The sequence below is a fragment of the Nyctibius grandis genome, chromosome 1 (genome assembly GCF_013368605.1).
Source record: "Nyctibius grandis isolate bNycGra1 chromosome 1, bNycGra1.pri, whole genome shotgun sequence".
Classification (NCBI taxonomy): domain Eukaryota; kingdom Metazoa; phylum Chordata; class Aves; order Nyctibiiformes; family Nyctibiidae; genus Nyctibius; species Nyctibius grandis.
In genome coordinates this window covers 13,330,630-13,355,401 of record NC_090658.1, presented here as the reverse complement: position 1 = coordinate 13,355,401, position 24,772 = coordinate 13,330,630, and the positions used below count along the sequence as shown (strand labels likewise).

Genomic DNA, 24,772 nt, shown 5'->3' with positions numbered 1-24,772 from the left:
GCTTCTAGAGACATGGTCAGTGCCCCAAGCCTGTCAGTGTTTAAGAAGCATTCGGGCAATGCCCTTGATATGCTTTAACTTTTGGTCAGCCCTGAAGCAGTCAGGCAGTTGGACTAGATGATCATTGTAGGTCCCTTCCAACTGAAAATATTCACGATAGTGAGTATATAGAGACTAGTAACATATGAAAGAATACTCCTAAATTGTACCTTAAATTAGTACACTAATTTAAGGTACAATTTAAGTATAATCAAATTATGGCTGTGATTATAAGAAAAATTAAAAGTTGTATTTAAACTGTGTTGTGAAAGTATTCCTGGCAAAGAACCTGGTTAGCTCAGTTGGAGCTAACAGTTAACAAGAGCAAGTAAAAGACCTTTCAAATATCTTTTAATATTGGGAAGTATGCTCACAGCTTACAGACCCCTTTTCCCATACGCGCTTCATATCTAGAGGACACTAAGGGCCCCAAGCTATCTGCCTGTTGGCAGTGGGCTGTAATGAGCAGTCTCCTCAAGTCTATGCACATCTGATGTGTCAATGTAACTGCTTGGACAACACATGCAGCCACTTACCTTGTAAAGCTCCACGCGGTGATCCCCTCCTCTGGCGAAAGTGATTCATGAAGAGAAGAGGAGAAAAAAAAAAACAGCAAACAAACCGAAAAAAAACATGTGAACAGTTAAGCTTCCAGAAACAGACTTTCCCAATTGCCTCAGACTTCCAGTTTAACACAAACATGTTGAACATAAGAAACACCATAACTGCTTTGTCACAGGCTTCAAGGAGACAGCAAGGCTTTACTGAGCTATGCAGGACAGTTTTGAAGTCAACTTCTCCCCATAAGTCTCTTCTCACAGCACATAAAGATGAACTTTTCAACCCATCCTCCTATCTGCCTTTTCCAAAGGCTGTAACACAAAACAGCTCGTCCCTGTTGGCTTTGCAGACCCTGTGCCCCTGTCACCAGTGCTGCCCCAGCCAGTAACCCTTGCTCTCCAAGGTATGATGCTCTCAGCAGAACTCACCACGTTAACCCAAGCAGCTGGCCCTTGGATTTTCTCACCTGGGTCCAAGTACAAGGACAGAAAGGACATGTGCAAAAGACTGAGCAGAGAAAACCAGAGTTGAACACTGTAAATAAGTCCAGGGGAAGAATCTGCTTTAATGTTTTTTTCATACATTGAAATCTAGACAATAAAAGGGAAAGGAGAGTGAATATGCCACCACATGCTTTAAAATACATCCACAACATGACATGGCTAATCCACACTCAAACTTTAGTCTAGTATTGGTGTAAAAGCAGATTTACTCCTGCACTCATATGAAAACTCTAAAACATTCACACTACGATTAGTTTGGTCAGTGCAGCCTCTAAACCAAAATGCCACTTTCCAGACCTCCCTCTAAGAACACATGCACTTGCCAGCCAAAAGCTGTCAGCTCCAACTGCACTACAAAATACCTAATGCAGCCAAAAACACTCAGGGTAAAACGCAAGGCATTGCCTGTAAGTCATTTTGAATCATACAAGTCTGAAGAAGATACACTTGCTTAAAAAGTCACCCTTGACATGCACACATTGGTGCCTCTTCATGCATTCCTCAAAGTGCAACAGCGGCATTTTTTCTAATTAAGTAAACGTAACATTTTGCCTCAGCTCCAGACCACTCAGGCAAACCAGAAAGCCAAGGCAGTGTCTTTACTTATGGTTAATGCAACCTGCATCAATAAAGCACCCTTTGACAAGAGACTGAATACGCAGTGTAGAAACATACAGCAATATATATTAAAGCTGAAATGGCAAAGCCAACACACCTCCAGCTTCTCCAATACACAGAGTAAAGCGAAATGTGAAATATGTAATCGATCCATAGCTCAGTACTTTATCTCAGTAGCACTTGGGGGAGCCAAGAAATAAATCTAATCAATACACACATAACTGAGATACTGGTCCCAAATTACCACCATTAAGCTGCAGAATAGCTTCCATTAGTATCATTTGCTACATCCAATAAAGGCAAAAAAACAAGCGAAGCAGTATTTGAAAAATAATGCAACAATTTGATTAAACGTTGTAATACATCAGTACAAGAAGACGAGATCGGTTTCCAAAAACCCATCTGCTCATGGATTTGCTGGCTCACAGCATGCATTTTCCACACCATGCTCTTGTATCAAAAAAGGACACTGCTAAGACAAGAATTTAGGTGAAAAAATGCAACGTTTCTACGATGTAAAGGCTAGCGAACCTTCAACCAGCACAGTTAAAACAGAGTTTCTTTGCTTTACATCATGGTACTTTTACTTCTGCAATGTTTCTGCTCTTGAGGAGTATCTACGAGCAGTCACCAGCTTCAAAAGAACGTGCACTGGCACTCAAAACTCAGAAAGGGGCTGGTACTCTTTGTAAGATGCATATTAGTAAAAGACCGTGTTCTAATAAATGAACTAAAGCACCGTACCATGCAGAAATGTGCCAGTAAGAACATGATTCTGAGAAATGTCCAGGAAGTTTCACACTGCACTAATGGTTTTTAGCATCCAGCAACAAAGTATAGAGAACTACCCTACTACTTTAGCTGATACACGTGGTCAACTATAAGATTACAAATTTTAGAAATGCTCCTGTTCCAGACAAATGTCCTGTACATATGCAATAATGAAACAAGACCAGCACATTACCTTCCTCTTTCCTTCTGATTTTCTTTCCTCAGAATGTGTTAACTACTAAAATAAGCTCATGAAAGGAACTGGAAAGTTTATTTAATGCATGTAAATCACATATACAGAAGCAATAATACTATCCCATGTCTTGATTCAGAGACAACCATACTGAAAAGTACTTCTCCCTACCTGATCTAGTAAGTGTCACAGCCTCCTGGCTTCTAGCAGAGGATACAAGGTAAACTACAATATCAGATCTCTCTGATAACTGCAATAAATCTATTCCCACATTCAATAAATGGAGAGTCGTAATTTCTTAAAACATGCTTTTCTTTTAAAAGAGAGGAGAAGGACCAAACTGCATTCAGATTTTATTTTGGTTTTACTCAGAGAGTAGTTTGGGTTGAAAGAAACCTTTAACGGTCATCTATTCCAACTCCCTCCCTGCAATGAGCAGGAACATCTTCAACTAGATCAGGTTGCTCAGAGCCTCATCCAATCTGACCTTGAATGTTGCCAGGGATGGGGCACCTACCACCTTTCTGGGCAACCTGTTCCAGTGTTTCACCCCCCTCATTGTAAAAAATTTCTTCCTTATACCTAGTCTAAATCTACCTTCTTTTAGTTTAAAACCACTACCCCTTGTCCTATCACAACAGGCCCTATCAAAAAGTTTTTCCCCATCTTTCTTATTAATGTGTTGAAGCTGTGGCAAGCCAGGAAAACACAGCATAAAACAAAGCCATCACTGCTTTGTGCCTCACCTTGTTCCCGCATTGCCGTGCAAGTAAAGGATTACAGGATGGCTGGAACCCAAAGCATCTTCAAACCACAACTGGTCCTTCCCTCGGGCATTCTTCCACAAGGCTGAAGGGACTGTGTGCCTGTATACAGAAGGAAAAATTACATTGTCCTGTTGCTACTCAGTGTCTGCCACTCAAATTTTGATTTTTTTTTGATCAACTCATTAACTCAGGATTACACACCTCACACACTCTTCATAAAACTGTCATGATTAGCCAACAAATGGCCAAATTTAAAAGGCAGTGGCTAGCGTTATTTCTACATTTTCACCTCCATCTCTGTTGCCTTCAAAACTCAGGGCTGTGCAAGGCATCAAACTTCACAGGCAAACCCAAAGCACAATTACTGAACATCCTGCTGTTCTGGAGAAAGAATCTCAATTCCTCAGCTTTTATGGCACTTACTTCAATTAACATACTTATACACCACAAACAAGATTCACAGCTAGGTCAGCAGATATTCGGAATAATCAAAGTCAGCTGTTTTTGGAAAGGATGTTCGGTGAGTAAGAGGCATATCTGACTCCATAGTCAATCTGAGGAAAAATAGGGGCTCAGGGCCTGATGAGAAGATCATGTACTTTGTTTTCAGACACCAGGTTCTTGAAGGCATAACATTTTAGCTGGAAAAACTCAATCTAGAAGAGCCAGGAATTTTTAACTCACAGCTGTTCTTCTGTAGATAATATAGCTAGGCAGCCTGCTAGAAAGAATTCAACACTGGTGGAATGGAAAGAGAGGAATGACAGACGAAAGAGAAGGTAGGCATTTAAATTGGATAATTACTCTAGAAGACAAACATCAAGAGTGAGTACATGCCCACAACCATCTCAAATTGCTGAGAAGGGGGCTAGCTTACAGCTGTCAGAAGTAACTTAAGTACTCACATACCTTTCTCCTTGGAAGAAAGACAAACTCCATCTACCACACTCTCCTCTCAGATGTAAAGCTCAAAGGACAAACCAACACAGGGGGAAACAATGTAAAAAGTCTACTTGCAGGCATGCAGCCAGCAGACATTGAGCTCTTGGTGAGGAAAAAAGCCCCAGTAACTGTAGGACTCACAACTTCAACTGTCCTGCCTCAAGACTTTCACAAGCTTAGGAACAAAGCAGGCTGAAGACTTCATTTCAGAAGTATACCAAACACAAGACCTTATGCTGGCATTAAAGTAATGCTCCAAACCTTCGTAAAAGCCTATCTCATAAGTATCAAGACAAATGACAGGGACTCTGAATTGCCACCACATGCTGAAAGTTCTGTTTTAGTAAAGATACACAGAACACTTGTAAGGGAAACAAAAATCTCAAGACTGAAATCTAAACTCATTCAGCAGTTTAGCAGGTAGGCTTTTAATTGGCCAAGTGAAGATACAAACCATTATTTATCAGCCTACCTGGAAAGATTGAACTTCCAGCTTCTAAACATGTCTCTCACCAAAATTCACTTAAAGGGAAGGAACCATCTTTATGTAGCAGGGTATCACTGTCCCATTCAAAAGGTCATACACTCTCAAGTGAAGAGAAAAATCTCCACTGCATTAGTGGACACATACAAGTTACACACATATAACTGAAAACTCCAAATCCTACGGCTTACAGATCTAGTATCACTGGCTGTATTAAGGAACAGCCCCCTCCCCTCCACACCTGACACAGTGTCTAGCCTTTTTTTCATGTGTTTGCTGCTCTTGCATATATATTCAAATCGCAGGCACTTTTTCTTCAAAGCTAGCAGGAACTTTTCTGTGGCTTTGAAACTTCTGGTGTTGAGACACAATAGAAAGCTATCGTGAGAAACAGATGCAGAAGCTGGTTTGAGCTGGTGTAATAATACGGGAAGTACCGAAAGCAGACCTTTTCAGACAGAGAACCAGTCATCTGAGCTGATCCTGGGTAACAAGGAGCTAAAATGAACTGCCTTTGCTTGGGACCAGAAAATCTTCGTGAGGAAGGAATGACAGTGAGCTCTGACACTGTCACTTGTTTTGTTAAGACAGTAAAACTGTGTGTTCTGTTCTCACCCACTCTCCAAACCTTACATATGTTCTATACACAGAATATTCTTCCTCTTACTCTGAACACTTCGATCCTGTTTTCCTATCTTCCCCCACATTTATTTTGCAAAACAAAATACAAACAAGTATTTGAATGACAAAACTTCTAACTCCTTGGGTCTCATCTGATACAAAGGCATGATCTTTATAGCAATGCAGACCTGTAACCTTTATGATTCCAAATTATGAAATTTCTCTGAATGCACAGGTTGTCCAATTGTGTTTCATGCATTAGTGATCTGAGTTCAGATGAGCTCCAGAGATTTGCATACTTTTCAACATGAACTCAGTCACTTGGCAGAAGAAAACACAAACATTCACAAATCAGAGCAGGCGATGGTTGTCACATGCACAGCAAAAATACTGGATAGAAAACACTGAGAACAAAAGGAAGCATAAAGATGCATGGTACATACTGCACAGAACAGGCTTCCCTACCAGACTCCGATGGTTACATCCTCCTCTGGCTGCAGGTAATAATTACAGGTGTGGTTTAAACCTTGATCCTGTGGTCTTTTCAAGTCAATGAAATATGGGACCCTCACTGAAATACAAAAAAAACAAAAACAAAAACACAGAATATGAAACCTTTTAATTTTTACCTTTATTTTCTTACAAAACTGCTTTACCAAGGCACTGGAGAGTCATACAAACTGGCCCACTGTGCTGGGAAGACCTTATTCTTTCTGTGTCAAAGGATGAACTGGCTACAGCTGTGACTAACATATGAACATCAGAGATAGCAAGGTAAGAAGACACAAGCAACCATCAAAACACAGGAAGCAGGCTAAAGTTAAGAGGTGGGGGAGACAGACAAAGCTTCCTTTGACACACATTTAACCATCTCTGCCCAGTCTGCTCTGTAAATCTTCCAGACACAAGATAGTCACTCCTCCTGTGTCAGTGGGGCGGGTTAGCTGATTTGGCAAACCTTTTCCTGTTTGCATTGTAGCTGTAACCAAAGTTACAGCTGATGGGACAAACTCCCTGGCATAAAGGGTGCACTCCAGAGCTGTAACGTGTTTCAGGATGACATGTGGTTTCAGCCTCTATAATACAACAATCTAAAGGAGATAACACATTATAGTAGCAGACACCACACTGCTCTTGTCTTGTAAGAGTAAGATAAATTGTGTTAAACACTGTTCTCCTGATCCTTTGAGGAGCATACGCAGTTTGTTAGCCCACTCTCCAAAGACACTCAAATAATTGCTCTATCTCCCAGACACTGCAGCATTTAAAAGGGATCATGTTAGGCAGGAAACTTCATCTCTTCAGGAAGAGATAGCTGAAAACAAAATCATTACACCTCAATTTGCTCTTCCAAAAGTTTTATGTTCTTCAACTTATACAACACACGGTTGTTCGTTGCTTGTTATATTCAATGATGTTATATTCAAACATGAGCAACATCAGGAAAAGTCAAACATTTTCAGCATTTTGTGTTCCATTGCTTGGTTCACAAGCTACATCTTATAGATACTGTGCAATGTGCTAAATGAGGGGATGTGCTTAGTCTAAATGCTTCCTTTTCCACCACCAATGCTGTATGGCCTCTCCAGGCAGCCTCTGACACACCCAATACCAAGAGGGACGCTGTAGAGATCTACTGACAGCATCGAGCAGTTTTAAGGACTCTCTTCTCTCAGTGATTCAGGCTTTTCCCATAAACTTGAGCTCCACTGCAGCAGAACCAGGAAGTCTGCCTCCTTGAAATTTAATGGCATAACAATTAACATACCAAAGTTTTTGTGCTATTGACACACAAAGAAGCACTGATAATGGTTGACAGTCAAATCTCACATCACTTACCCCAAAAAAATCACTAAACATTCCACAAACATTAAAACCAAGGCAGACAACAGTCGATGTAAACCTGACAAATCTGGTCCCTTAGACTGCAAACCTATACCTATGCAAGTCTGTTTGCTCTTACACAAAAGCATGTGGAAGAGTCCCAGACAAAGCATGCATGCCACCAGAGACCCGCTGGGTCACTGCGCTGTCACCGCAGAACTCGGTGACAAGACTCTCACAAGGGTGGTGGATCCTCCAAGAGGATGGTAAGTTCTGTGCTCGAGGTCTGGACAGATGCACAAGTCACTTCTAGCAGTGTTCTGGGAAAATTATTCAACTTCTCTGTGCCTTGATTTTCCCATTTGCCAAAGCTGTTATGACTTTCTTGACAGACTTTGTATTACAAAGATATGAACTGGAACACACCAATGTGGTGTGGGAGCCAGGTAAGCATCTACCTCAAAGCAAGAGAAAAATATAGAAGTACAGACAACTTTTATGTATGGCATTTATCACTGGGATGGTCCATCTGTTCTACACACACAAACAAACTGTTGTCATCACCATCATGTAGCCATACATCACATGGAGATTTAGCATATCAAGGGTTTTTTTAGTGACATGTTTCAGAGCTATTTGGTATCACTTGCAACACATCACATGACAAAAAAAAAAATCACATGATTCATACTGATACACTAAATCTGAGTGTCTAAATACAGACACTAGTCTGTATTTATGTTTCTAGAAATCTCAGTTTTCTGAAGACTTACAGTGGAGAGAGCGTGAGACCTCTACCCATGCCCGTGTATCTCATAACCTGGAATAAAAGTCTGTCCACAAAAACAGATTCAGACATTGGTTCAGTTGCTAAAGTGGGAGCACAGCTATTGATTTATCTTCGGCCATCTCGAGAAACACATCTTTCTCCTGAAGCTCTGATAGCTGAAGAGTAGTGATTTATACTCTAGAAGGTTAAAAAGCAATATGACAGGGCAAACCCTACACCACTCCTCTGAAGGAGAAATGTCACTCTCCAGCGGAGAGGAATTACTCAAACATGCTAATGTACTTCTAATAAGTGTGTCAGAATGCAGATTGTATTAAGGCAAATAGTTTTTCGTGGGAGTACTGTCACAAGTACAATCTGGCTGCCATTATATGAAGCAGTAGGAACAACGCTGCAGTGATATTAGTGCTAGTGCAAAAAAAGTGTTACAGGACAATTATTTCAGTCACTTGGGAATGAATAGAGGTAGGAACTTCAGGGAGACCTAACAAAACTCTGCAAGGGCAAATTAAAATCATCACTGAAAAAGCAAGGTGATGAAAATGGAAGTAACCTGCATTATTCACGTTGCCCAGCTGCCAGTTCTGACAATCAAGGCACAAGAGCTGGCCCACACATGTGCACACTTCACAGTGACCACGATTCACAGTGTTTGAATATACAGAGCATGCAATCAAAATTACAGAAGTTATATAAAAGCAAGTAGTTAGTCCTTCTAGCTTCTACAATCGAAGGAAGATGTTTTTCAAAACTTCTTTACAAAATGCAAGTCAGGTTTAAAGACAAATTTAGATCACAAAGAAGTATCTCTCATACAGTGATGCTCCATCATTTTCCATCTTGTGGATTCTCAGGCCCCCCATGGCAACCTGGGAGCTGAGCCAGCTTGCCAGACCCACTGTACTGCTGGTCTGACCAAATGCAAAGGCTAAACAGACACAAGGAAAACATTCAGTCTGACTGCATGAACAGGTCTCTTCTGTCCCAACCAGAAGATTCCCCTAAAACACTTTCACGTGAAGGGTCACTGCCTGAAAAACAATTCACTGGATTTAATTTCACTTGCTTGCTGTCTATTCATGCAACTTTGTTGAAGCCTTCAGAAAAACGCATTCGACATATTGCACAGTTTTCCTGAAAGAGACCCTTTCGGCTGAAAGTTGGCTTCAGTTTGGTCACTGTATTTATATAAAGACATACTACAAAGACCTCTAGGGCCACAGAGAACACTTTCCAAACCATAGTTTGGAGAACTTAAAACCTGTGAAAGTTCATATCCTTCACAAGCTGTACACATACAGGGTGAAAGTGAAGGCAGACAAATGAAAGGTTAAAGACACTCCTCCCCTTCACCCCTCACCCATCCCAACAGTCTGAGTCACTTACCAAAGTTTAGGAAGACCAGCTTTGCTTGAATAGCGGGGCAAAGTTTTACTAGAAATGGAATGGCTATGTACACTCCCAGCAACCAGATTATTAACTTCCGCAATCGAAACCATAATCCGTATCGCCTGTATAAAAGAAAGCAAAAAAAAAAAAAAAAGAAAAAGAAAAAAAGAGAGAACGACCTGAACATAGCAGGAATTTTACAAACCAATTTTCACAATAATCTGTGTGCTTGGTGTATTTGAAAACCTGGTCATTTATTGTTCAAACAAAACTAACTTTCAACAGTTTATGTAGCCTCAGTTGTTTGAGAGAAGCAGATGTAACGAAACTGTCAGCTGATGATATGCAGCTTAGAAAAAGGGAATAGAAACTCCCCAGTGATTACACTTTGAAACACTCTGTAATACGAGCTTTTCTCTGCTGATTTAACAGATTTCAGGATCTCTAAAAACGCATATCACGTGTTTGCCTCCGAAAAGTAGCCTGACTACACTTCTCATTTAAATCACTATCGGCGAGTTTTTGTTCAGTCAGATTTTCACATATTTTGAGGAACTATGTGTAACGAGACTGATAAAATTACACAAGATCACATGTACAGACTGGAGCAGACATTCTGTCTTGTCCAGCGAAGTGTTCGTACCTCTCAACGCCCTGGAAAGCAAGTCTTTCTAAGTTATAAAACATTATGAAATTTCTTATCTGCAGCATCATTCTCTACGAGTCCAGACTGAGTTTGGAACAATTGCCCCAACACTTTATTTCTATTTTCTCCGAAGTATCCTGATTGGGAAGAGTAACCTACAAAAAAACCCAAACCAACAACACACACACACACACACCAACAACAAAATAATCGAAGGATCACACAGCAGCTAATTAAGCCCTTTTTCTCAAAATATATTTTATTGCCTCAGAATAATTACCACATACACACTCATATGTGTATATATATATACACATGTACGTATACATAGAGATGTACTTCTAATGATCTAGTTGATTAACATTTTATGGGCAGAAGCACTGAGGCCCTCAGCTATCATTGCAATCAAGAACTAAAACAAACACAAACCCTTCAGGCCACACAACTTTCTTTGCTTTCCAGCAGACAGTCTTGAACAGGAACGACATTGCACGCCAGTGAGCAACCAGTTCTCAGTATCAGGAACTGCCAGCAGCTGAAAGCAGAGATCAATTTTTCCAAGAGGTACGAAATTATTAATCTCCCGTTTGGCAATTTTAGCAGCTGACACAATGAACTTGCTCCACAGTAGTGCTAAGAGGGTTCGAACATTGTCAGATAGTTGAAACTGTCAAATAGAGAGCCTGAAGACCTTGGTGTTTTTTTTTTTTAAGCATTTCTACAAGAAATATGAGTGGAGACAGAACTGGGATGGAAATAGCTTAATCGTGCACCAACATCTTCAGATCTCAACAGCTTTTGTAGCCCTAGGCTAAAGCCAAGACTCTCAGGAACAGTTTTTCAGCACAATGAAAAAGGAGACACCCCAACCTGGGTAAGTTTTTGGCATGATTGCTAGGATACTCACAGGGAATAGGCTACCCTCCTATTCATCCAAAACCTGCCTCCACCACACCACTGTCTACATACAAGTACCCTTCCATCTCCTTTCACCCATGAACCATATTCTGGACTTCAGAAACATCTACCATCAAAATCGATGCACTTTTCTTAACAAGCTAAAGGAACTGCTGTTTTCCAAGAGGGGGAAAAAAAAATATTACTAAGATACTGCCAACCAGTTCTGGATACAAAAAGCCCATGTTGAAAGGTTCAACAGATTTTAATACTTCCCATGGCAAACTTGACAATGAGGAGGTAAAGAAAGCCAGCAAGGCTTACAGTGACATTTCCATACCTCAAGCCCAGTTTCCTAAAGTATTAAGGAAAGCAGAAATAGAAAAGGATGGGCAGAGGAAACAGTACAACACAGGGGCTTTAGAAGAACATTAGTGAGTACCAAAGCCTTACACTGACCCACCTCTGCCCCATAGAGAGCAGCAAATAGAAGTGGAGGCAGCAGAGGTCCCAAGTGCACAGCAGTAACAGGCAACACACAAAGTCTGCCTACAGTTGTGATCTTTGATAGGGGCCCAGCAGATGTAATCTAGAGCCAGGGTCTGCAGAGCAATCCACTGGGAAATGCTGTAAGGTCAGCTAAATACACATGCAAATGCCACAACTTTGGAAAAAAACACACAACATACTGCTTGGGCTAATCACAACTGATCACAGCTCTCTACTCTCAAATTAAAATCAGCTTTCCACAACCAACTACCTCCACATTAGCACCTACCACCTATTCCCATTGCTGGAACGGGTTTATGGAAGAGAAGGGGAGGAGAGATCACTGAAGGGTAGCTGACAATTAGTTGCTGAGCAATTAGGATATAATTTAGCTCTCTTCAATGAGGAAAGTGTGTCTTTTTATTAAAATTTTCTCTCGTTTGGCTGGTTGCACAGAATTAACACAACCTTGCATCTTCCTCTCGTCTCTCACTTGAGAGGTGACTCTGCCATCACCACCTTCCTGCTGAGAAGGGTAACACAGGTGAGCAACCAGGCAGGATGGGGCTTTCCAGCAAGCTGTCCTGCCTGGGGCCCAGATCCTGCTGCAGCCAAACAGAGCTCTCCTGGGGGACTTTCACATATGCCAGGATTTCAGTCCTAAGAAAAAAACTCACTTGTTTAGAAAGGCACCAGAGTTAGGTCTGAACTCCTCCAGGCACAACCAGAGCACATCAAAACACAGGCTCTTCAGATGTCTGGGCTGCAAAAGCACTTAGCGTGACCCAGCTGTGAGCTGGAACCAAGAACAGAAAACGCTGAAGATGACATTGTCTGAACAATGTTGTCAGAGCTCAGGAATGACTTTAGTTTCTCTTTATTGGAGACTGAACAGAGACATCTCTTCCTTTGCTCTGGTACCCCACGCCAAATACTAATTGGTAACGTGACATTTACACCTCATCTCAGGGAGATGTCCACTTAAAATGCAACCAGGGCAAAGCCCCTATCCATCACAAGCAGCTTCTCTTCTGACAAATCCAGGATTACAATGTCTGTACTTCAGCATGTCAAATTATCAGGTAAGTCTTTAGTGAGAAATTTAGCTAAATTAAACTGCTCTTGCTCTGCAGAAAAGCTATTTCAGGAAATAAATGCCCTGCACAGGGAGATTTTGGTGTGCTCAGGCAAAAGAAGCAGCAACATACTTTTCACCTGCTTTTCACCAGGGAATTCAGTCTTAGTTGGAAAATACAAGTGAGTTAGAGAATGAGCAGCTGCAAACTGAAGACATTGAAGAATAGCGTAAACAGATATCTGGGAAAAATAAAAATAGTGTAAAAAAACCAAAACAACAACAAAAAACCCCACACCAACACAAAATACCCACTCCCAAGTCACCCCCCAAAAAAAAAAAATCCCCACTGACATCACATTTTCTCCCTTCATTCACCAAAGGCTTTTGCCCAACTTCTGGATTCTGTCCAAACACAGGCAAAATCTGAAGTAGTTTTTGCTTCACACAGGTTACCAAAGTGGATGTGAAAAATACCTTCTCTCTCTAGACATACCTAAATCTGAAAGAAGAAAGTTATTTCCTGCGAGTGTGACATCAGAAACAGAAAATCTTCTTGGTAATTTACACCTGAATGAAGGTCCTATATTCATTCAGAACAAGCATATTTTGCATTTGGGCAGACAATAAGAGTATCTGGTCGGTGAGGAGGAGCTGGGGGTCCTCTCATGACAGTTTCTCCTGAGCGTGCTATCTTTACCAGCATTCATCTTCCCTTCCTACAGGAAGTCTGGACAGTGGTGTTGCACAGGGCACCTTCCTTTTTACAGGTCCTGAAGGGTGAAAGGATTACCCAGTCTTTCCTATCCTTCCAAACAGGCCATCTGAGCCACCCAAGCTGATTAATCATACAACCATAAAATCATAGAATGGTTTGGGTTGGAAGGGACCTTAAAGATCATCTAGTTCCAACCCCCCTGCCACAGTCTTTTGTTTTATTTCACTTGTTCTCTGCCAAGAAAAGAAAGAGGAAAAAAACCTATCAGCCTTCCAACTGTGTGAAAGCACATTCAGAGGGAGTCCCTCACCTCCTGAATCATAGCTCCTGTTCACAGGCAGGCGGTGGGTCTCAGCTCCACTCTGAAATGCTACCAGCACCTTTTGGACAGCTTGTGCAGTGACATGCAACAAAGTAATTTTCCACTACAAGATAATATGGGTCTTTTTCTCCTCTGGTTTGCTGCAAAATGTGCTTTGTGTGCAGCCAAATGCAAACTGAAAAGATGCTAATGTCAAAGGCTTTGTCCCCGCCTGGCTTCTGTGCGCAGCGAACGAAGCTGCATAGGCAAATAGGCAACCACGCGATTCTTTTATTTCGGGCCCAGCTATGCAGAATTCTCCTCAATGAAAAGTCTGCAGCCAAGCCTTAATTCTGCTTCACTGGAGGCACTGTATAGAGAGCAGGGAGGCTGAATTATAGAAAATTCATCCAATCCTGAAAACAGATCTTCCCCCGAATTCACGAAAGCCAGTGGGAACACAGCAGTACCTGACAGAACTCTTAGCATCTTAGCAACTGATCCCTCCCTTTGGCATTAGGATCCTTTCTAACATGATCAGTTCACTGCAAAACAACTCAAAAAGAAAAATCAAAGGCCCCAAACTAATCTTGCTAGTCTAAGGATTAAGCAATCATCTAAAAAAATCATAAACCACAGTCCTGGAAACAAGACACAAATGTAAAGGCGTTTTTCCAAGCTTGTTTCATAAAACAACGCCAAAAAATCATGGACATAAACTGCATGGGTATCTGCGTCCTTAGAGACTTTTCGTTTCAACCAATTCCTAAAAATCCTTGCTCTTGGAAAGATCTGAAAAACAAGATGACAATTAGATCTACCACATTCCTTTGCCACCTCCTACAAAAAGTTCCTTAAAATCTTGAACCTTTGCTCTTTCTGAAGAAATATTCTAGTCTCTCTCTCAAAAACTGAACTGCAGTATAGTATCATCACTTCAGCACTTCTTCAAAAGAATGAAGATACTATATTACAAAGAGCCATACAGAGCATATTTTTACAAGGTAAAGGACTTAATGATTTTTCAAGCATCCAGCAGCAGAATAAATTGTTACTGACACAAGCCATGTCTGTGAAGGACATGATTTACTTTTTGATGCTGCAAAAGATAACCTCATCTTTCAGCTATTGCGACGAGACAGAAAAGGTTGGGTATCAATTTGTTCTTTGACAGCCTCTATAATTCAAGTACAAATCCATCTGCACATAAAACCAAGTATTAACAGTGAGAGCTGTTAAGTCTGTTACCATGAAGTATCAGTCAATTAATACAAGGTAAATTTCCATTCTATGCCATCAAAGTTACAGAAGATGCAACAGGCAAATTCATACCTGATCCTACAGCTTTCATCACTGTCGCATCCAAAATGTTCATCATTCGACTTAAAAAAAGCATCTGAAATCAGGGTCTATTTTAGTCATGTCATAGATATGTGAACAGTAAAAAGGTTATAAGAGATCCTGAGAAGTCACCCAGTCCATTCCCTCATCCTACAAAGGACACACTATCTAAAACAGTTGTCTGCTTAATACCTCCCACCAACTCCTGGCAAAGTGCAACAGCCCACACTTCTCGAACGTCCTTCTGGTGATGCAGAGTTGGGCTAGACACACTGAAGTTCGCCAGGTTCACACAATAAATCAGACCAGCTGACTTCCCACTGAACAGGACTTTTCCTAGAAAGAGAGAAGGGTACCAGAGTGCTTCAAAAGCTGAATAAAGATTACCCAAGCAGGCAGAGATAGAAAAAGTTACCCAAATCTCAAAATCCAGCTAAGCTACTAGATGGTCCTATTTATACCAACGAGAAAGTGGGAGAGGGAGGCAAATAAAACACTAAGTGCACCTTCTTAAATAATTGCCTTAAAAAGCTGGGATGGAGCAAGGCATTCAAGCCTTCATCGGCAGAGATCCAGCCCAGGAAAAGCTACCTCACTCCATAGTTCCCACCAGCCTACTTAGTTTGACTGTACCCAGGAGGAAACAGTTGGGACGTTCTACTATTTCTCTTTTAATTAAAAGACAAATTAACAGGAATAATGGGCTTAATAAGGCAGTGGAAAGGCAACTAATTTAAAGCCTACAGGTTTTTATTAAAAAAAAAAAAGAAAAGAAAAGAAAAGAAAGGCAAGCTGAGTTTTTTGAGAATGTTTTCAAACATGCAAGCTCCACTTTCAGGTTCCTCAGAATATATGACAACTTATTTTTTAAACAGACACACCACCAAGAGTGATGGAAAGTGAAGGTGTCCCAACAGAGGCAAAAAGCTCAAAAACTAGCATTGGCAAGGAGATATCAGGACACCCATAAAACCTTCTGAGTTAGCATTTAGCAGGAAATTCAAACTGTTCTAACCATAGGAAAACACCGTGAGCTACTGAAATTTATTCTTTTCTTTGCTGCTATTATAGCAAAAAATGCTTTCTTCCTTTTCTTTTTGCTGAATAGTATGTCATATTTCTAAAGCACAGCAGAAAGCTACCATAAGCACTAGCTTATTTCTCTGTTCATAGCAGTATCACAGAAAGACAGTGAAAGCTGCATACACAGCTCCAGAGAAATGCTGCATGTCAGCAAACTTAATCAGCATCCCATCCATATGCTAACCAGTACTTTCAGCATCCCATCCCTTATTTTCCGTTAACAATGTCCCATGTAACACCAATCAAATGCCTACTAAGCTGCCTTCAGCTAGGCCTACTGGATTTCTACCATCTTTAAAAACAAATCCCCCCACATCACCTTTCAGGGAAGTTACCTAAGTTAATTTGACAAGCCCAAGGACAATCCCCCAAGGATCAGTGCTGGGTCCAGTCCTGTTCAACATCTTCATCAATGACCTTGATGAAGGGACAGAGTGTCTTCTCAGCAAGTTTGCTGATGATACAAAGCTGGGAGGTTTGGGTGATACACCTGAAGACTGTGCGACCATTCAGCGTGATTTGGACAGACTGGAGAGCTGGGCAAAGAGGAATCTAATAAGGTTCAACAAGAATAAGTGCACAGTCCTGCACCTGGGAAGGAGTAATAAAATGCAACAGTACAGGTTAGGAGGCAATCTGCTAGAGAGCAGCTCTGTGGAGAAGGACCTTGGAGTCCTGGTGGACAACAAGTTATCCATGGGACAGCAATGTGCCCTTGTGGCCAAGAAAGCCAATGGTATCCTGGGGTGCTTTAAGAAGAGCGTGTCCAGCAGATAGAGGGAGGTCCTCCTCCCCCTCTACTCTACCCTGGTGAGACCTCACCTGGAGTATTACATTCAGTTCTGGGCTCCCCAGTTCAAGAGGGACAGAGATCTACTGGAGAGAGTCCAACGGAGGGCTACGAGGATAATTAAGGGACTGGAACACCTGCCTTATGAGGAAAGGTTGAGAGACGTGGGGCTTTTTAGTCTGGAGAAGAGAAGACTGAGAGGGGATCTGATTAATGTGTATAAAATACATGAGGGCTGGGTGTCAAGAGGAAAGGGGCAACCTCTTTTCACTTGTGCCCTGCGATAGGACAAGGCGCAATGGATGCAAGCTAGAGCACAGGAAGTTCAACCTCAACATGAGGAAGAACTTCTTTACTGTAAGGGTTACAGAGCACTGGAACAGGCTCCCCAGAGAGGTTGTGAAGTCTCCTTCTCTGGAGACTTTCAAGACCCATCTGGATGCGTTCCTGTGTAACCTGCCCTAGATTGGTCCTGCTCTGGCAGGGGGGTTGGACTCGATCTCCAGAGGTCCCTTCCAACCCCTAACATTCTATGATTCTATGAAGCTCTACACAAGCAAACTATGCAGTTTATCCCACTTCCCATTCACTCCCATACCTGTGCAGTCTGAAGTTGGCAAAGGTTGATGTGGCCACAAAAGAAAATTCATCATAGGAAAGACCTGAACCTGTATCATAGCGGATACATGAAAATACATACAAAATTAGCTTTTCAAATTGATCAGTTTGTAGAGATGGTTTAGCAGTTATAGCAGAAAAGTCTGTCTAAAGGAGAAGCCTCCAGGACCTTTCCTTTTGGCAGCGACATCAGCTTACAGAGACCGTACAACTGCTACCTTAGACACATTCCTCTTCAGCAATGTTCATCCCCTCCCTTCATGGCAAACTGTCTATTCCCTGAGGATTCCTTACCTATTTCAGCCCCAAAACAAGCTGTTGCCTACAGAGCATCTCCTTTTGACTGGGCTAAGAGCTTCAGGCAGTGTTGTTGCAACTATGTGAATGCAGATTAAGTCTGAAACTTTAAGCCCTCAAATTCCCCCACTCCACCACTTCATTACCTAGCTCCCCTCTCAGCCCAGACTCCCACTTAGACTGCTTCTGTGCCTCCTTCTGATTATTAAGTGATTAAACATTAACTTAAACCAATAAACAGCAAGAAGGAAGCCATCTAGCCAGTCATTTACAAGAACTCAGGTCTGTCTCTCCAAGAGATACAACTGCAAAGTAAAGGACAGCGTCTCAATGAATTGGGTTTTTCAAAAGGGGCCAGCAAGCTCCAGCTATTGAGACCTTAATAACCACATTTCAGCTTGTGGAATAGGGAAAGATCTTGGGTATGACCTGCAAGAGTCAAGACCCCAGTGCAGCAAGAGGGGGAAATGTGGCATCAGCACTCAGGGTAAGGGTAAGAAGGCAGCACTGCTGATCAGTCAGTCCATAGCAATGAAATGCCAGGGAAGGTCATGCAGCGACTCAGCGTGCAGCAGGAAAAAAAAAAAATGAAGTCCATAAAGTGAGGGAAAGGCAAGTTAGTGTACAATGTTAATGAGTAGAAATAATGGAGCAGCCTGCAGGTAATGGATGCGCCTTTGGCAATGAAACGTGTTTGCAAAAAGCAGAGTAAATGAAGCAAGGCAGGGAAAGGCTCACACAAGGATTTACACACCCCACAGGACAGGGCATGGGAGCTACATTTAACTTTTTCCCCTCGAGCACCACTCCTCCTTCCCAAAGTCGTGCCTTGGGCTCTCCTCTTCACAACCATCATCTAAGCTGGCTGCCCCTGAAAGGCAGTAACACCACCACTTGTCTAATCAAACCACTGTAAGCGTGTATTGGCACTTCCTTTGAAGGACCAGAGCTTGGAACATTAGTCTTGGTAACTTACATTCTAATTGCGTGAAACGTACATACGTGTCACAGACCAGGAGACAACAAGGTGAACATTTGGCAATACAGCACTGATTTATTTAAAACGTATCCCGACAGCATGGCCTAAGCAACAGCTATGTTACTTCTCAATACTTAGGTAAAATGCTACTAACATTAGTGTGAATTGTGTGTGACAAGATTAACCTGAAAGCTGTGTTTGAAGAAGAAAGGAGCAGATGCTTCTGTTATTTTAAGTATGTAGCAAATTACATCCTAGGCAATTGAACAATTGACTTTTGGGACAGAAAAGCAGGCTTGGGAATTAGGGTTTTAAGGTTGTTGACTTGCCTTGAACACATCTTCTGCAACAGCCATTTAGTTTGCGCCAGAACCTTTCCAGTATGAACCATTTGTTTAAATTTAAGAATACGCTTTCTCCAGAGCTCCCCAGCAATGCTGCTGACACTAATCAAATCTGAAGTCACCCACACTACATTTTAGTCGAGCTTGGCATTGAGATACCGCTGTGGTGCAAGTACACTCCCTTCACAGTGTTTACTGAATTCTTAAGTTTTCCACTCATTTCACAGCTGACAGCTGGTTTATATTAAAGGCACAGCCCTCTCACTAGTCCACGAGCTGGGGAACGATAAGCTGTCTGCAAATGAAAGAGGAAAAAACAGAAGATAAACAGAAGATGACAGAAATAGCACTGGAAGTGCAAAACAGAGCTTGAGACTAGCTGAATCGAATTTTTATTGAAGCGGTACAGCTCATTTCTCTCTACCACACTCTCCTTCACAAGGAGCAATATGAGGGTGCACAAGCAAAGGTTCAAGAGCAGAACCAATTTAGACCTGTAATACTCCACCACAGTTCCTAACTGCCATTTAACGTAAAGCCACTTGCCTGTTAAATGCATACCACAGCTGAAGAAGTATACAGCACGGCCAAGCCAGCTCCCCTACCACCACTTAAAACTTGTTAACGTGCTGTAAATCCTCCGGACTTGCATGCATGTGTTAACCTTGCAGCAATAACAGGAATCCATAGATTCAGACTTTGCTCCTATGGATACACGTGTATGAACAAGTCCATATTTCCAAGATGCACAACTTTGTGAACATGAAATCTTTTCACACCACTGTTTTTGTGAGACAGCCACCAGCCACACAGCTTGAGAATTACCACTACTGGCAGGCTCTGTGGCTCTGGCTCTCTTTTAAATCACCTGCGCAAGTCTCATTTGTGTATTGTAGACCTTTTTCCTTTTAAATGCATGAAGATGGTCGGCTTATATTTGCCCAACTGAGACAGCTCTGCTTTTGCTGGCAGAGATCAGAAGCCATTCCCCCTTGGAAGCCTCAAGAAAAAAAATGCTTTTCTGTTAGCTGCGATACTGCCACCTTTTAGATGCAGAACACATCATTAGTAATACATTTTGATTACAATGAACCAACAGTTCCCTGTTAGAGGCACACAAGCAAACAAGAACATGCCAAAACATTACATATGCTGACTGTCAGCTGAGCACAGTTACATTTAGCTGGCAGTCACAGTGCCCTCCATAATTGTGACCTGTTTAAAAAGGGAGACTTAGCCAACAGTGCATGGCCATAAAGCAACAGCCGCAGTCAAAAAACACATGTATGAAGATACAGAACTGCTGTCTGCCTCTGACATACCTTGAACAGGGCGTTATTTTGCATACAGCCAGGAAGATTAATTTGTTCCTGCTTTCATTAGTGCTTTATTCAGTGATTCCAGCTTTAGCTATCAACTTGTTGAGGAAACAACTCCAAAGGACAAAGTCTTGAAAAATTAATGACAATTAAAACCAGAGGCTTTGCTAATACTACAAAACTCTCAAAAGCCAAGCCAGAAAACACATACTCAAAGAAAGTGAAAAGCAGGTATTGGGGTTTCTACTTAACTGCACGGAAACATAACATTTTGCAGCCTGTACATCAGCCTACCGCAAAGTTTAAAGCAAAATGTCCCTACTCTGGTATCAAAAGGGGAGAAGAATGCTTTACTAGAGACAGCACAAAGCAATCAGAAACTGAAAGAAAAGGTTATTCACGGTGTTTCTGCTGGATTTGCAAGGACAAGAGAACGGGGTATTTCCAATGTTTGTGTCCAACTCACAGTTTTCACATGCAGCAGTATAAAACTGACATCGTCAGCATTACTCCTGCTTCCTAAAGCTGCCCTGAAACCAACCAAAACTTTGCCAAAATGAGACAGGACTGCTTTAGGGGAGAAAACAGAATCAAGCTTCCCTTCCTGGAGCTGACAAGGAAGTCTAAGAAATCTGCTTGATTCTTAAACACCTTGCACACACTTTCCTCCACAAACAAGCACGCTGCAACCTGGAAGGCCAGCCTCCAAAGCTCCAGTTACATCACCCTTATTTGTGTAGGTTTCTTTGTCTCAGAAAGGTCACCCCAGGGGAAGGTTTACTGCCAGGGGAAGGCAAATCAGCCTCTAGACAGGGTAAATGCATTTACTGTTCTCTGCTCTGAGCTTGCATATATCCCACTGAAAAGTAATCTTCCAAGAGGGTTTTTTTCAGTTATGCCACACAAAGTCCTTTATTCTGCACACCTTTAGTAACAAGAGAGACGAGGCTCCATGTGACCTTGTTTCACTTATTATTCAACACCAATCTCTTTTGCAAGAAGAATTAGCCAGCATTGTAAGTGGGTACAAATTTGATTTTAATATAATTGTTCACATTCAGAACAGCAGCACAGATACTACAGGAAAGAATATTTGAAATCTCAGCTACCCTTATTCATCCTGTACACGCCTGATGTACAAGCAGCATACTATAAGTTAAAGGTAAGGCCCATATTTTGGCCTACCCATCAGTTCTTCTTTTCAGAGGCTGAGAAGGAACACCAGCTCTTGCTATTCACACGTCACCCCTGCTAAAACACAAGGGAGAGGTAACCGAAGAACAGTTATCTCTTCCCAAGCATGATATGAGAGAGAAGCTCTGGGCTTAACAGATGTTAAAAGAGGAATTCTATATTCTGTTATCTGTGCTTAAAGCCATTCAGCATCCATTCAGACATAGAAGTTATCAAAAAAAAAAATGAAACTGGCCAGTCTATCAGGGGGAGGATTTTTCTTTTTATTTTTAAAATAAACTCCACAAAGATTGAACTACTTACACTACTCAATCCTATATGCCGTCCACTGGAAGGTTTTGCTTCAGGTATTTGCTAGATTCAGAAGACAACTTCGATGCCTGGGGTTTTCATACTCTTCTTTCATCTTCTAAAACTCTCTTTCTGTGGTGTGATAGATTGTTTTGAACAAGGAGAGGGCAGCTGTGGGACTCATCTCAAATACTTTCAAGTGTTTGTTTTAAAAGTTAATTTTCTAGTCTAACAATCTTTTTTATTGCTCTACTCCTCAGTTACAACGTTGAAATAAACCTGAGTTAAACACACACTTTGATTTGGGAAGTAAACACAGACATCCTTCTTGTTAACTCGGTTCAGAAGTCATACTTTAAATGATCAAGACACTGAACAGAGTCTAAAATTAGGAGATTCTGCTTGCAAGTTTAAATTGCCTTCAATAAGGAAGAAGCAGATTACTGAACCTCAGTGTTGCACTGTTTTACCAACACTGACTGCTTTGACAAAGAAAGAGGCGTGCCAGCAATGCAAAAGTGCAAAGCCTAGATGCCAGTGTTACTCCTGGATAGGTGACACTTGTGCCACGCCTGTGTGAAAGGACAGGACAGCTCGCAGAGGTGACTACCTAGAACAACTTCACTTTTTACCACAGTTCCCATCCCACAGTTACAACCTCTACGCTCTCCCCCACCGCCTTGCCTCGCAGCCAGCAACATTTAACCTGTGTTCTGGTGACCCTGTCACTATTTCACAAGCTGCCCTACTCACCAGCCCTTATCAACCCTCTCCTCCCAGTTTTACCAGCTGTAATTCTCTTATCCTTGCAATGGTTGATAAACAAAATTACACACCCTTGAGCCCAAGCATCAATCCCAAGATAACTCCCCAGTTGTTCCTCTTTCCAATGAGCCAGTTTTCCACACAGATAACATGCTCTCCGTTAGCAATGCAAGCCCTTTCAATAAAATAAACTACAGTAAAAAGTTAAGTGCTTTGGAGAAACAATTTTACCACTGATGCTTTAATCAACCAGGCTGTAATCTTGACAAACCTGTCACATTTTACACTGAGACCTCCCTTCCACAGGGATTTTCATTAGTATATATATTTAGCCACTAAATCTTCTTCCATTGAATTGCAAATTAACTCTTACAATTAAAATTGCACAGACTCCACCTCAGGTTAATGACTTTAACATCTCCTGTTACCTTTTTAATACACCATAAGTACTTTCTTTTAATCTTCTTGTAGTACTGATTCAGTCACAGCTACATTAGAATCATAGAATGGTTTGGGTTGGAAGGGACCTTAAAGATCATCTAGTTCCAACACCCCTGCCACAGGCAGGGACACCTTCCACTAGACCAGGTTGCCCAAAGCTTCATCCAACCTGACCTTAAACACTGCCAGGGAGGGGGCATCCACAGCTTCTCTGGGCAACCTGTGCCAGGGTCTCACCACCCACACAGTAAAGAATTTCTTCCTAATATCTAATCTAAATCTACCCTCTTTCAGTTTAAAATCGTTCCCCCTTGTCCTGTCACTACTTGCCCTTGTAAAAAGCCCCTCTCCCACTTTCCTTTAGGCCCCTTCAGGTACTAGAAGGCTGCTATAAGGTCTTCCCGGAGCCTTCTCTTTTCCAGGCTGAACAGCCCCAACTCTCTCAGCCTGTCTTCATACGAGAGGTGCTCCAGCCCCCTGATCATCTTCGTGGTCCTCCTCTAGACTCGCTCCAACAGCTCCATGTCCTTCTTATATTCGGGGCCCCAGAGGTGGACGCAGTACTCCAGGTGGGGTCTCACGAGAGCAGAGTAGAGGGGCAGAATCACCTCCCTCCCCTGCTGGCCACGCTGCTTTTGATGCAGCCCAGGATACGATTGGCCTTCTGGGCTGCAAGCACACATTGCCGGCTCATGTTGAGCTTCTCATCAACCATCACCCCCAAGTCCTTCTCCTCAGGGCTGCTCTCAATCCAATCTCCGCCCAGCCTATATTTGTGCTTGGGATTGCCCTGACCCATGTGCAGGACCTTGCACTTGGCCTTGTTGAACTTCATGCAGTTCACACAGGCCCAGCTCTCAAGCCTGTCCAGGTCCCTCTGGATGGCATCCCTTCCCTCCAGCGTGTCGACCACACCGCACAGCTTGGTGTTGTCAGCAAACTTGCTGAGGGTGCACTCAATCCCACTATCCATGTCACCGACAAAGATGTTAAGCAGGACCTGTCCCAATACCGACCCCTGAGGAACACCACTCGTCACTGGTCTCCACTTGGACATTGAGCTGTTGACTGCAACTCTTTGAGTGCGTCCATCTAGCTAATTCTTTATCCACCAAGTGGTCCATCTGTCAAGTCGATGTCTCTCCAATTTAGAGACAAGGATATCATGCGGGACAGTGTCAAATGCTTTGCACAAGTCCAAGCAGATGACATCAGTTGCTCTTCCCCTATCCACCAGCGCTGTAACCCTGTCGTAGAAGGCCACCAAATTTGACAGGCATGATTTGCCCTTAGTGAAGCCATGTTGGCTGTCACCAGTCACCTCCTTGATTTCCGTGTGCCTCAGTATAGTTTCCAGGAGGATTTGCTCCATGATCATGCCAGGCACAGAGGTGAGACTGACTGGCCTGTAGTTCCCCGGGTCTTCCTTTTTTCCCTTCTTGAAGATGGTGGTTATGATTTCCCGTTTTCCAGTCAGTGGGAACTTCACCAGACTGCCACGACTTCTCAAAAACGATGGATAGAGGCTTAGCGACTTCATCCGCCAGTTCCCTCAGGACCCGTGGATGCACTGCATCAGGTCCCATGGACTAGTGCACCTTCAGGTTCCTTAGATGGTCTCGAACCTGATCTTCTCCTACAGTGGGCGGTTCTTCATCCTTCCAGTCCCTGCCTCTGCCTTC

General features: G+C 42.3%; 1 protein-coding gene across 1 annotated transcript in view; it reads right to left on the bottom strand.

Annotated features, from left to right (window-relative positions):
- Positions 1–23,925, bottom strand: part of ABHD12 (abhydrolase domain containing 12, lysophospholipase) — a 40,269-nt gene extending 16,344 nt beyond the window's left edge. The window contains 5 exon segments of the mRNA XM_068417048.1: positions 576–606; positions 3,432–3,551; positions 5,965–6,070; positions 9,500–9,624; positions 23,777–23,925. Of these exon segments, the coding sequence (XP_068273149.1) occupies positions 576–606; positions 3,432–3,551; positions 5,965–6,070; positions 9,500–9,624; positions 23,777–23,925 (531 nt within the window).
- Between the last annotated feature and the right edge of the window lie 847 nt (positions 23,926–24,772).